At 39.0% G+C, this 14,736-nt stretch overlaps 2 protein-coding genes across 11 annotated transcripts in view; both read right to left on the bottom strand.

The window, feature by feature from the left end:
• The window catches only part of LOC132893297 (tumor necrosis factor receptor superfamily member 14-like), a 32,958-nt gene extending 27,572 nt beyond the window's left edge, over positions 1-5,386 (bottom strand). The window contains exon 1 of one of the 2 annotated variants that reach the window (XM_060932289.1): positions 5,303-5,386. In XM_060932289.1, coding sequence (XP_060788272.1) covers positions 5,303-5,321 — 19 coding nt within the window. In that variant the 5' untranslated portion in view covers positions 5,322-5,386. Of the gene's footprint in view, positions 1-1,077; positions 1,572-5,302 lie in introns of those variants that run through there. The other variant, XM_060932288.1, reaches the window with a different exon arrangement.
• LOC132893296 (tumor necrosis factor receptor superfamily member 14-like) overlaps positions 2,125-14,736 on the bottom strand; it is a 37,574-nt gene continuing 24,962 nt past the window's right edge. For 5 of the 9 annotated variants that reach the window (XM_060932280.1, XM_060932278.1, XM_060932282.1 and 2 more), the window contains exons 6-9: positions 7,788-7,960; positions 7,633-7,676; positions 7,420-7,457; positions 5,507-6,276 (exon numbers count right to left, since the gene is read on the bottom strand). In XM_060932280.1, the coding sequence (XP_060788263.1) occupies positions 5,952-6,276; positions 7,420-7,457; positions 7,633-7,676; positions 7,788-7,960 (580 nt within the window). In that variant the 3' untranslated portion in view covers positions 5,507-5,951. Of the gene's footprint in view, positions 5,446-5,498; positions 6,277-7,419; positions 7,458-7,632; positions 7,677-7,787; positions 7,961-14,736 lie in introns of those variants that run through there. The other 4 variants (XM_060932285.1, XM_060932283.1, XM_060932284.1 and 1 more) reach the window with 2 other exon arrangements.

Below are 14,736 nucleotides of genomic sequence, written 5' to 3'. Positions count from 1 at the left end.
TTTTCAGCTTGGGAAATCGGAGCTGTGGTGTGGTGTGAAGACAGTAAAATGCAAGACTTTAAGAGCACGTGTTTTTCAGTCGTCATGGTAACATGGCATCATGGTAACATGACGCCCTGTCAGTGGTTTGGCATTTGGATCAGAGTGAAAAGAAACGTGTGCACTAGCTGAAAAATGAAAATGTTCAGACCAGTGTGTGTGAAAACACCCACTGTTGCTGCATTTGGGCATTTTTAAATCAATTGTCCTTATAGGGCTGTGCGATATTATTTCAATCTCAGGATTACTTGAAACATTCTCAATTAGAAATTATTGTTGTTTTTTATGCTAAAGCATGGGCAGATCAGGAGTGTTCTGATGCCATAAACAACAACTGAAGTGAGCAACAGAGACAGACAACAACAGAGACAATGAAGGAGAGCAACAACAGACAGACAGAGGAGGGGAGAGCAACAACAGACAGACAATGAAGGAGAGCAACAACAGACAGACAGAGGAGGGGAGAGCAACAACAGACAATGAAGGAGAGCAACAACAGAGACAGACAATGAAGGAGAGCAACAACAGACAACTGAGGTGAGCAACAGAGACAGACAATGAAGTCACAGCACAGTTGTAGGAAGATAACAATAATAAGTTAGACAACAGAGAACTTATAACGAATAAAAAATGTCTAAATTAGACGATTTGAAGTGTGCTCGTGTATTTGGGGGGTACGGGAGTAGGGGGCCAGATGAAGTCCACTTTTGGGGAAAAAAGATCCCCCCCCTCCACAATGCTGGCTACGGGCCTGTGAGGTGAGTTCCGGGGAACATAGTGGTGGTGATCTTACTGTCTATAGCTGTGAGGCGCCATTTGCCTTGGATAAGTGTAAGTGAAACTATACAAACACTACAGTATAACTGCAGTGGAAACATTTTCTCGCTTTAGAACTAATGAAGTTTGGTGTTTGTCTTTTGCATTAAATTGGGCGGTAGTACACTTTACTAGTTCGTATAAAAATAAAGTAATGAATTTTAACTCCGTGTTCTGAATAAACAGTAGCTGTAATGTGAGCAGGTCTCACACGCTGCTTACCGAATATGTACAAACCAAGTGCCAGAAACGTGGACTTCATTATTCTGCAAAACACAGAGTCAGAACAATGCAGTAGAACTGGATCACAGTATGGATCTGGACTGCCGCTGTTCTTCTCTGGCACTCATCCCAGACTACACCCGAACCTCCTGCTGCCGTCCTCCATTTTCTTTTGTTGAGTTAAATGTTTTTTTCTCTCAATCCGTGTTTCGATCGACGGAATTTCATCTCAATCCAACCACTATACTTTCTAACTTATTTTAGTTTTTAGTAGAAATACCGTAGATTACTCAGACATCTTTAATTTCCTTATTATTCATAAAAACCGATATACGTTGTTGTCGAAGACCGTTCCGGAAGGGGCGGAGCCTCCTTTTCCCCATTTAGTTAAAGGAACACTGACTTTTAAATCTTTTCCAATTCACGCAGAACTTGTGAAGAAGTCTATTTCCAACTTAATGCCCAAATGTTTATCTGATTACGACAATATGAAGAGTGTCTGACAATATGGAAAGAATCCTTTTTTTAAACATCAGAAAAACAGCCCCTGACTACAGGTCCTAATCAATATATTAGTTTATGATCGCCCAGTTCACAATCTCATAACTTGCCATCATGAACATCTTTTCAATGGGGTCCTCATACACACACTCACTGTATGTTTTTGAACTGTGGAGGAAACCAGTTCAACTGCAGACAAGGGAGAACATGCAAACTCCACACAGAAAGGCCTTCATCAACCGCTGGACTCAAATCCAGAACCTTCTTGCTGTGAGGCGACAGTGCTAAGCACTACACCACCATACCAACATCCTTATGAAGATAAAAGATAAACAATGCCTGTAGAAACGCCCATTTTCTACAGTTTCTTTGCAGATATTGAGGTAAACACACACACGTGTATCTCTGTAGGCATCCCGTCTGTGTTGTCAGACACTTTTATAATAACATTATGAACCTGTCTGTGGCGAAAACAAGCAGCTTACTTTAATGCGGATGATTGCCCCGGAGAACTACACTGGGGAGCTGTGTAAACAATAACTGAGGTTCTCTGTGATAGACGTCTGTATTTATTACACATATAAAAAACATTGCTACATCTTTAAATTACATTATGTTGTGCAAAACACTGAAAAAGGAATTCATGTTAAATGATGTACAGGATATTCTGTGATTGTAGAATTTATTAACAAAGTAAATAAATTATAGCTCGTTAGTCTGTACTTCAGCCACAATGTTCTGAGAATTCAGCTTATACTCAGTACAGTAAGATCTGTCATATTTAGTTACATTTAGCATCACCTTAATGTAGCTACAGTTTGCGTACAAATACATAACTGAACTGCAGTATTTATTTGCTTAGTAAATTGTGCAGATGTTAATATAAATTCCATTAGGCAAATGACAATTACACAGTATCTAGGGGAGGAAAATAAAACACCAAATGTATAGACTACCAATCAAATGTTTGGTCACACCTTCTAATTCAATGTTTTTTCTTTATTTTAATTAATTAAAATACACTTCCTGTCTTAAAGTAATGATGGATGTTGTTTCTCTTTCCTTAGTTGAGCGGTTCTTGATACAATATGGATTACTACAGTTGTGGAATAGGGCTATTTACTGTATTTTTTACTATTTACTATTTGATCTCAAATGCATTAAGGCAAGAAATTGCACGAATTAACTTTTGACAAGACACACCTGTTAACTGAAAAGTATTCCAGGTGACTACCTCATGAAGCTGGTTAAAATAATGCCAAATAGTGTGCAAAGCGTCATCAAGATAAATGGTGGCTATTTTGAAGAATCTAAAATATGAAACATATTTAGTTTTTAACTTTTTTTTGTTTACTACATAATTCCATATGTGTTCCCTATGTTATTTAATAGTTTTGATGTCTTCAGTATTGTTCTACAATGTAGAAAATAGTCAAAATACAGAAAAATCTATAAATGAGTAGGTGTCCAAACTTTTGATTGCTACTGTATATAGTATATACTGATATACAGATTGATATTATACTCACTGCTCATTGCACACAGTTACACAGTAAATACCAGTAACAACACATGAAATATATATTTTATATGTATTGTACATAATTATGTATACCAGAAACAGTGGAACAATTAGTAATATGTGCATCATGGGTAAGCGTGATGTTTCTTTTAAAGTTGTTACTAAGATCACAAGGCACTATATTGTATAAGTCTCAGAAAGTGAATGTGCAATCAGCAAAGATCAGCTGCTATTCTCACATGAGATGTTCTTCAAAGCAGATTTTTTTTTTTTCTAGGCAGTGGAGATCATCAAGCACTGAGATAACTGCCAGAGTTCATCAAGGGGGAAATACAGCTGCAAATATAAACTAAAACTACTGACATTTCTTTCAGTGTGTACTATAAATGATTGTGTTATTGATATCAGAGAATAAGTTGTTAACTATATCATTAATCATATGCTGTCCTGTATTTAAAAAAAAAAAGCTATTTTATTTTTATTGTAATCTTTTAAATGTAGTGACCTTTGTATAACTACATTATTCTGTTGAATGTTAAATTTATTGGGGAAAAATATTTATGTTTAGGGTGTCCTCAGTATTCCATTCACTCGCATGCTAATACTATAATACATGCTAATAAATACTAATGCTAGTATTTATTATTTATCATAAGAGATTGTAATTTGCTAATTTTCTCTCCCCAAAAAGCAAGGTTTTTGCAAGTGCTACACACATTTCTACATGAACAGCAGATATCTAGCTTCATTTACTATTCAAGCCTACATTATAGATGGTTATTCATACACTGTTTATACTTTGGTCACTGTATCTGAGCAGAAAATCTGACAGATCAGCTGGCTAAAATGGATTTTGAATGTAGTTATTTGAGTGCTGGTTATATTCAGGTCTATAGCTTATTGCTATGCACATACCACATGCAGGCCACATTCCTTCAGCCCAAGCCTCTCAACAAAAATACCACCCTGGGCCTGCATTCCACTTGATACAGCACTGCCAGTACCGAAAAAGTACTACATGTAGTACTGTATTATCAGTCTCTAAGATATTTCAAGTTTGGTCCCCTACTTAGTATCGATTGTGAAAAAATTGTACTCACTAATTTTTTATAAACCTCACAGAATCGGAATCATAATAGATAAAGACATATATCTATAATACCCACGCTCAGCTGGTGCCCATGATGCAAGAGAATTACATTATATTTTGAATTTGATGCACACCACATGTGTTCATAGCACTCTGTGTGCTTTGTGTTGTTTTGGTCTGTTTCATGTGACATCACTGTATGACCATGCTGCCATATTTATGACCAAAAGATTCTGGAGTTACCAACTGGTATTAATTTGTTCCGATGTCAGATGCGACAGTAGCTGTTGAAACGATTTTCACCAGCAATCATGTGAGAAATTTGGATACCAACAAAACCCTCCATTCTCAGTAACAAGCATTTTATACTGGGTAGCTTGATTTGCTAGTTACATTGGCTATGTATGATAGTTACCGAGGTGGATATAGCTACATATGCTACGCTTAACAAATTATCAGAACATTTGTTGGTGACAGATGTGTACAGATTTTATGTTTGATGTTGTTTGTTGCTTACTGGTGGAGTTTATGAATAATAAATATCTTCTTGTACATATCTACTGACTTTATCTACATATCTACCTATGCTATACAGTTCACTGGTTAGCGGTATATTGTAAGTAACATAAATAAACTGTTATTTCTATTCATAAAGCTTGATAAATTGATGCTGCTGTTTACTTATCTGCCCAGAGATGGGAAACTTTTTTATCTTTCATCTATCACAGGTTCATTTCGTCAACCCATCCATCTACGAAGTACCAGCAGGCTACTGTGCACTATAAAGCCCGATCCAGACTCAGACTCTTGTTGGTGTATGGAGATGGACTGTGAATTAAATGCAAATGTCTGCGATTGTTAGATTTGGCAATGGCAACAATGTCTACGCTGACTTCAGAGCTCTATATATTTTTCCTGGGGCTCGGTATGAATCAAAACATCAACATTTTTTGTAAGAATCACTTCTCAGATGCATTGCTTTTCTGCCGATGTTCAAAAATTATGCTCATAAATATGGCAGATAAAAGAAAATATTGTGACTGAAACAGCTCAAAATGGTTTATCTACTGTACTAGTATATGTTCCCATATGTCCCACTGAGGAAAACTTACCCTGAATGTCTTTTAACATATCACACAAAATTCAAATCACATTAGTCAAGATCACTCCCATCAGTCCATCAGTCTCCTCTTCCCTAAACTTGTGTATTCATGCTCCTGGCGGTCACACCATTGTTTTCCACAGTCATTTTGAACTGGAGAAGCCACATTACAAGAATGATTAAAGTGCTACTTTGATGAGATTTTACAAAAGTTAAACGATAAACACAAGCAAATTCTCTCGACTCAAAGAAAAATATATCATCTTGTAAAGTAAATTTTGTTGAAATTTTTAAGACAACTAAAACAGGTTGCGAGAAATCTGGATTTTAATACTCAGTATTTCATGGTCTGCCATGTTTATTTTGCATATGCGCGCGTGCTCAAAAGAGTCAGCGGTAGCAACCGTAAGACTGAACGGTAACGTATACACTCAACCTTCTACTTGAGCTACACAACAAATACAGTGAAGTTTTGCGATGTCTTCCAGTGAAAGTGAGATTTCTTTAAGTTTTTCTTCAGATTACTCTGATCATTTTGAATGCAAATCCCCTTGAGATGGCACAGAGTTTCAAAACAGTGGTTTTAACGCTGTAATCCCATTTGATGAAAGTCTAAAACCTCATGCAACTGAGGAGGATAGTAAAGCGAAACAAAAATGTCATTGCATCAGAACAAGAGGAGAAGCTTGGTGGTTTTCGGTTGTTATAGTGAACACTTCCCTGACCATCTTTAAGGTAAAAACAAATGTTTTAAAATCAAGGATGAAAATGATCATTTCAGATAGTTTGGACAAAATCGATGACAATAGAACATGTGACTTTTGATATCTCACCTTCCAGCGTTCTCTGGTACTGACAACAGAGACTTCAGTTTTCCAGATCGCTGGTACAGCTCCAGAAACAAGTATTCTTCGAGATGCTTTGATATGGTGTGGTCTTGTAAAGCAGGAGCTGTCAAAATGTACCATACAAACCCCAAAGTGCCTATCGGGATCGAAATTTTTTCAGTGAAGTCTAGCAAACTTTATCCACTTCACACGATCTGTCTCATTTAGTGGCTATCACATCTTCGAGTTGCTATGCACATGACTCTCAGGCTGACAAGGACTAATTACAGACACCTGTTGAGGATCAAAGCACAGTCACGGCGTGTGGATATAAGGACTTGGGCAACACCGAATTTTGTGACCTATACAGTACACTCTGTTTCTAAGTGTTCATTGTTACCAAGCTGTTCGTATTCTGTAGTGCTGTTCTGGTTCTGACTTTGTTTTGTTTATTAGATTCTCCCTCTTATCTGTGCCTCCAATACTTTGTTCGTGCCTTGCCTGACCATTGCTTGGTTGTCTACTCGGAGTTTGCCTTATGATTCAGATCTGCCTGCCTGCATGTTTTTAAATAAACACTCTTTCTGCGATTACCTCCGTTCATCCGCATCATCAATACAGTACCTGACAGTGGTGAGTTACTGATTGAAATCCCTGCCTCGAGATCGGCTGTGGTGCTACAGTCTTGCACAGCACGACGACTCGGAGGCATCTTTTACATTACAAAAGTTTTTTATTTTTTTTAAATCATGATTTTTAGGCCTGCAAAGATTTAAAATCGCAATCTTCACACACTCGTATTACATATGACTTGTATTTTGGTTGAGTGTATGACGTCACTTCCCACGTCGACCCATTCCCTGACTGAGTTCAACAAAATGCAACGGCTGAAATGGCGGTCATGAAAACTCGCCTTAGAAAAGGCATTTGTGCTACGAATTTCGAGAAAAATACCCCCACAGGTTTTATTGAAAGACTAAACGTTATAACTGCAAAGTTTGAAAGAGTTTCATCATTTTGGTAAAATCTCAAAGTAGCCATTCTTGGACAAGAAGAAAAATGATAGCAATCAAACATTTGTAAGAGTTAAGGATCGTACCACTAAAGAAAATAAAAACTCCTGTAGTTTTGGTCAAATTTAACAAAATGTATTATTACTTGTGATAAAATAACAGATACAATAACTTCAGTTCAAAACACATTCTGCATATTATCTCATTTCTACACATTTCCACTTTCAGGTCTGTATAGGGATCATACTATTTCGCAGCTCTAAGCATCTCTTCACATTGACTCTTACCTTTCTTCGCTTGTCAGTGGTAATGAAGTCTCTCTTTCCTTGTAAAACAAACAAAAGCAGATATAAATTTTTCAATTTGAAACCATAAAATATATTTTAAATTAACTGTTAATGCAAAAATCTTTGGTCTTTCTTACTTCAATCTACTTCATTTAATTTCCATGAATAGAATATATTTAGAATATTTGGCTCTAACACTAAAGCAATACTTACACGTGTCTGGTTGGTTGAAAATCTCGGTTTCTCAGCAGTACCAGCTGATTTGGAGACAGTTTGGGGAAACAGATGTTACCAAAGTTTCCAATTTAAAAACAAAAAGCATTTAAAAGCCAAATAAAAAATTATACTTGGATTAATATGAAACTTGCCTGTCGGTGGGACTTTCTTATGCTTTATTAGAAAAACGATTACTCCAGCTACAACTACAACTGCCACTGCAACTATGATTCCAGCTATTAGATGGACTGGAGTTTTTCTTCCACATTCAACATCAAAAGAATTTGTTCCTGGTGTTATTTCTTTAAGTCCCAAATCTTCACATCTGTCAAAGTAAAGTGAAATAGGTGGTGTACATTGGCACACCTGAGCTGGAAAAGGTGAACATATTAACAGTTCTAGCAAAGAACATTAAGTTTGCTGGCTATATTGACATCACTTATTCTGACCAAAAATAAAGCAGTTACTGAAGACAAATGAAAGAATGAACTGTGATTGATTATTACTGTTTTTGAGAACACTGAATTTATCATTCTAGAAAATCACAAGGCTTATTTGCGATTCATGAGCTTTGTTATCCAGTTTTACATAGTCTTGTACAACATGGCTTTCAGTCTCGGCCTGTTGTTTATTCATGAATAACTGAATGTGTAGACAAGTTAATTTGCATACACTCAGAAAATAAAGCACATTATTGTATCTTCAGGGGTACAATGGCTTGTCACTGGGGCAGTAACCTCAAAGGTACTTATTTGTACCCTTTATATACTGTTTGGGAACATATATGTTGTAGGTACATTCAGTCCGTCTCTTTAAGAAACTACATTTCCCATCAGCCAACTTCCGCGTTGACCTACGTCACGTGTGGGCGGGATCATCAATGTCACATCCTCCATGAAAGCATAAGAAACCCGGGAACTCCTAGCTCCTCCTCTTTTGGCACCGTGATTCAACACGGACACAAGGGGGAGGTGCTCGCTCCGCGAGCAAACCCAAAAAGATGTCTTTTCTTTCTTGCAAGAATCAGAGTTTCGCGCTTTTCTTTATTTACCTTTGGCCACGGTAGACTCCAAGATCGCGCGATTTCAAACTCAGCTTGAGTTTACAACCAGTTTTTCATTTGTTCCTTATAAGTACGTACTACTGCAGCCCAGGCAGTTATTTTAAAGTTAAGAAGCGACTGGATCCTTTTTAACTCAAAAGCTGTGCACAGTATTTAATCAGAGACTTTCTTTTCATCACGAGCGACCACGCGTCGGATCAAGAAGTTCTCTGCTCCACGGAATCGATTCACGGAGACCTCCACAATGGTGAAACTCCAAAGTCTCGGAACATCTCTTCATAATCTTACTAGAGGCAAGATACTGAGTAAGACTTGGCATTTGGGCAAAACCTAGTCTTAGGAATTAGCTTTTATTGAAGTAGTGTGAATTTAAACTCACGTTTAATTGTTACACTATAGACACACAGCGTGTTGAATTGATTTTTTTTGTTTGTTTTAATCTCTCAATTGTTTAATAGATAGGCTTTGCATGCTTCTCTTAATTCCCTATTAACACCTTTTGTCTTAACTCCAAGAGGTAGGATCCTTGGGCCTTAGCTAGCCAAATACGGCTAATTCTTTGTCTAATTAGCAACCAAAGCTAGCTCACCAGGCCTCACAAACACCTTAGCTAAACACACGGCTAATTCTTTTGTTCCATTAGCCTCCAGGGCTAATTGTATTGTCTCAAGGGATCGCAAGGCCTCCACCACGTGGAGTTAGCTACACAGAGTTAATCTTTTGTCTCTAACACGTGGCAGTCCTCCCACACACACACACAAACACACCTTTAGCTAGCAACCAGAGCTAAATCCTTTGTTCTCAAACCCCACGTGGTGACACACCCTCCTTAGCTAGCTTTCCTCTGCCTTAGCTAAACACAAGGCTAATCTAGGCCTACACAAACACATGGCCTCTCACAAACACACCTTAGCTAGCATTCCTTTGTCTTAGCTTAGCCACACAAGGTTAATCTAGACCTTGGGTGGCCAACCCGCGGCTCGTGAGCCGCATGCGGCTCTTTGCCCGGTGTCATGCGGCTCTTACGTTCATATCGAAGTTTGTGTTTGTGTTTTTTTTTTTTTTTATGTGCGTGTGCGCTTTGCTTGAGTTCAGTATGGTATTTTCGTCAAATGCATCTTCGCTTTGCTTGGGTATATTACGGTATTTTCAGGTCATGTCAAATGCGCATGTGCGTGAGATAATCGCTAAGTTTTTGGGCAATAGTGGGGCTGTTAAGCTCTTATTATCAGAAGAATTGTGCACAAAATGAAAAAAGCATGAAACTTTCAGAGTTTGTTCTTGAAGGCATAAGCTTTAATTTGAGACGTGGAGGCATTCTCAGTTTGACCTCTGGGGTCAGCTAGAGGTCATTGACCTCCATGATGGCACATTTCTATGCATGAAATTAGAAAAGGCTGTATTTTAACACCTAAATGTGATGTAAATATAAAATAAATGTGTTTTTCCATGTTACTGGGCATGAAAAAATCATATATAATACTGATATTCCTCTTAGGGGTAACTTCAGGGGTCAGGTAGAGGTCATTGACCTTTGAAATTTGAAGTTTCTATGCATGACATTCTAGACGGGTGTATCTTAGGATCTAAATGTGATAGAAATGTGAAATTAATGTGTATTTCCTTGTTTCTGACCATGAGAAACCCATTTTTAATACTGGTATTACTCTTACGGGTCATCTCTGGGGTCAGCTAGAGGTCACTGACCTCCAGCATAATGCATATCTATGCACGAAATTAGAAACGGGTGTATCTTAGGTTCTAAATGTGATAGAAATGTAAACTAAATGTGTATTTCCATGTTTCTGGCCATGATAAACTAATTTCTAATACTGATATCATTTTTATAAGTCACTTCTGAGGTCAGCTAGAGGTCACTGACCTCCACGATAATGCATTTCTAAGCATGAAATTAGAAACAATCTATCTTTGGATTAAAATGTGAAATACTGTAAATGTAAAGTAAATATGATTCCATGTTTCTGGACATGACACAACTCATTTCTGATAAGTAAAACATCTCCAGTGGTCACAAACTATGTCAGAAGCTGAACACAGTTGCCCCATTTCCATTGATAATTTCAAAGTGAGTAATGTTTTGGAGCATTTGCTCTCATTTGCACTAGAGTTGAAGAATACAGTATATTGTAGTTTAATTTTCAGTCATTTTAATGTTGGACATTGATAGGGCAATTCTAAATTCACAGGAATAACTATATGTCAGTCTAGCAGAGGTAGAGATTCAACGGAATTTTCATGTTCATGTTTTGTGTGTAGCCCATTATTTTCCCGCGGTTCAGAGTGGGGCAAGGGGTGTGGTTTTCCCGCGCTTGGAACCTTCAAAACCTGTGTGCTGCTCTCTCTTTCTCACTCTCTCCCAACACTGTTCAGCAGCACGGGAAAATAAACAGTAGACTCAGTAGTACAAGTGCACCCTTGTGTGTTTTCTTTCCTTTCTTTTAGATAATAAGAAGACAGAGAATTAGTAAATAGCCCTATAGTAATAGTTATATTTTAAATACCACCATATCATTTAAACTATTTTTTGTTGCTCATATTGTTAACCCCAGTTTATTTTTGATAGAGATAAATGCTCTTGTACCATATGGCACATTAGCTGTGTGTTAACTCCTTGATACACTATGGCAAAATGCCATATGCTGGTAGACTTAACCAAATGTCACACATTAAAACAACCCAAATCACAAATTAATTGGGATTTTTGTGCTCTGTGCCAGTTAGACACTAGCGAGGCATTGCAATGTCCTGCGAAATCTTCCAAGAAACCTGCTGGTGTTGGTTATGTGTCATTAGCTAATGATCTTTTGGAGTTCAAACAACTTGGTGTTTTTCCCATGGGGATTGATCTTGCTAGACTAGATGAGGGCACAGGTTTTCAGGATACACTGTCCGCTAACACTGCAAAGTGGCACAAGTCTTGTCGGCTGAAATTTAACCAGAATGAAATCAGCAGACATAAAAGGGCCATGCAGAACGAGATGCAACCGTGCACTTCAATGCGTCACACTCGTTCGGCTGACAGCAAACCTGTGCAAACTGAACTGCCCGTGTGCTTCTTTTGCAATGATGCTGGATCTGAAAAACTACATGAAGTAGCAACAAAACAGATGGATGCAAATGTTCGCAAATATGCAATACAGTTGGAGGACACAGAGCTACTTGCAAAGCTATCTCCTGGAGATATGATTGCCCTTGAAGCAAAGTACCATCTTACTTGCCTAATGAAACTGTACAACAGCGCAAGACAAACGGTTTACGTCAGTAATGATGATGAAGCTCGCCTTCATAGTCTTGCCTTTGCTGAACTGGTTGCTTTCATTGATGATGTGTGTGACAATGAATATGCTCCAATATTCAAACTAGCTGACTTGGGTGAAATGTACAGAAAACGATTAGAACAACTAGGTGTATGTGTAAATAGTCGTGTTCACACCACCAGACTAAAGAACAGACTACTCGCAGTCCTGCCTGATCTACAGGCAAACTGTCAAGGAAGGGACACTCTGCTCACATTTAAACAGGATGTAGGGGACGCTCTCCTGAAAGCATCTAAATATGACGATGAGGCTCTGTACTTAGTAAGAGCTGCACAACTTATCCGCAGGGATTTGTTTGCCAAAAAGTATGTGTACAGAATCATGTACAGAATCATAGAAATACAAATTTAGTTTACATTTCTATCACATTTAGAACTTGAGGTACACCCGTTTCTAATTTTATGCATAGAAATGCATTATGCTGGAGGTCAGTGACCTCTAGCTGACCCCAGAGATGACCTGTAAGAGTAATATCAGTATCAAAAATGGGTTTCTCATGGTCAGAAACAAGGAAATACACATTAACTTCACATTTCTATCACATTTAGATCCTAAGATACACCCGTCTAGAATTTCATGCATAGAAACTTCAAATTTTAAAGGTCAATGACCTCTACCTGACCCCTGAAGTTACACTTAAGAGGAATATCCGTATTATATGTGATTTTTTTCATGTCCAGGCACATGGAAAAACACATTTATTTTACATTTACATCACATTTAGATGGCGGCACGGTGGTATAGTGGTTAGCGCTGTCGCCTCACAGCAAGAAGGTCCTGGGTTCGAGCCCCGGGGCTGGCGAGGGCCTTTCTGTGTGGAGTTTGCATGTTCTCCCCGTGTCTGCGTGGGTTTCCTCTGGGTGCTCCGGTTTCCCCCACAGTCCAAAGACATGCAGGTTAGGTTAACTGGTGACTCTAAATTGACCGTAGGTGTGAATGTGAGTGTGAATGGTTGTCTATGTGTCAGCCCTGTGATGACCTGGCGACTTGTCCAGGGTGTACCCCGCCTTTTGCCCGTAGTCAGCTGGGATAGGCTCCAGCTTGCCTGCGACCCTGTAGAAGGATAAAGCGGCTAGAGATAATGAGATGAGATGAGATCACATTTAGATGTTAAGATACAGCCTTTTCTAATTTCATGCATAGAAATGTGATATCATGGAGGTCAATGACCTCTAGCTGACCCCAGAGGTCAAACTGAGAATGCCTCCACGTCTCAAATTAAAGCTTATGCCTTCAAGAACAAACCCTGGAAGTTTCATGCTTTTTTCATTTTGTGCACAATTGTTATGCTTAACAGGCCCACTACAAGGTGTATCTTGTGTCAAGTAGCCTCTCAAAATGGCAATGAAAAAATGCACAGCAAAACGAAAATATGAAGACGAACATAGGACATTTTTAACAGAGTGGGAGAGTTTATACTTTTTTGTTGAATGTAATGGCAAGCCATTCTGCCTTATATGTCAGTTGTCATTAGCTCATTTCAAAGCTTCCCGCCTCCCTGAATAAGCAAGGAGCCAGATATGCAACACTAATTGAAAACCTGTACGAAAGCTTTGTAACCCGGTTCCGTGATATACAACTGAAAAGGCCACAGGTTACGTTCCTCGTCGACCCATTCAATGCGGAGATGGACTGTTTGAAAGCCCTGCTTGTCACAGATGAGGCTGCGGCTGAGTTGGAGATGATCGATCTTCGTGAGGAAGACCAACTGAAACCTGTTTTGAGGGAAGGAACCATTGAGTTTTGGAAAAGTGTGCCATTGGAAAAATACCCGAATGTGAAACGGGCTGCGCTTAAGATACTGTCAATGTTTGGGTCAACATACGTCTGCGAGTCTGTGTTCTCTACCATGAAACATGTGAAGTCAAAGCATCGTTCTGTTCTGACTGAAACCCATGTGAAAGAACTGCTTCGAGTGGCAACGACGGAATACAAGCCAGATTTGAAGAGGATTGTTCAGGGCAAGGAATGTCAGAAGTCCCACTAAGCAACATGCATAGTAAGTGCACACAATATTGATTGCTGTAAATGACTGGCCTGTGGTATTAGTACTGACTGAAGGAGTAAATTTCTCTCATGTTGGCGTGTGACATTTACTATTAATCTGGCTGAGCAGAGGTGCGTGTGTGTCTGTGAGAGAGAGAGAGAGAGAGAGAGAGAGCGAGGGGGGGGCGATGTTCATGTGCGGTCATGTGTATGGTGTGGCTTTTTTTTTGGTAATGCCATGAGTCCCACTAAGCAGCATGCATAGTAAGTGCACACAATGTTCATTGTTAAAAATGACTGGCCTCAGCCTGTGGTCTTAGTACTGTAGGAGTAAATATGTTGGTGTGTGACATTTACTATTAATCTGGCTGAGCAGAGGTGTGTGTGTGTGAGAGAGAGAGAGAGAGGAAGGGATGGGTGATGTTCGTGTGCCCATGTGTATGATGTGGCTCTTTGTGGTAATACAGTAAAAAATGTGGCTCTTGGTCTTCAACTGGTTGGCCACCCCTGATCTAGGCCTACATGAACATGTGGTCACAGGCCTCACCTGGCCTCACAAACACACCTCAGTTAGCATCCCACGCTAGCTTCTTTCTTTTGCTAGGCCATAGGCCTTACTACGTGGTCAACTCCTCCCCCACAAACACACGTGGAGTTAGCTACCAGAGCTAATTCTCTTGTGTAGACCACACACACACAAGGCCTCTCTCTCAC

Source organism: Neoarius graeffei, chromosome 10 (assembly GCF_027579695.1).
Source record: "Neoarius graeffei isolate fNeoGra1 chromosome 10, fNeoGra1.pri, whole genome shotgun sequence".
NCBI classification, from domain to species: Eukaryota; Metazoa; Chordata; class Actinopteri; order Siluriformes; family Ariidae; genus Neoarius; species Neoarius graeffei.
The sequence above is the reverse complement of the archived record's forward strand: the minus strand, read 5'-3'. Positions and strand labels throughout refer to the sequence as shown.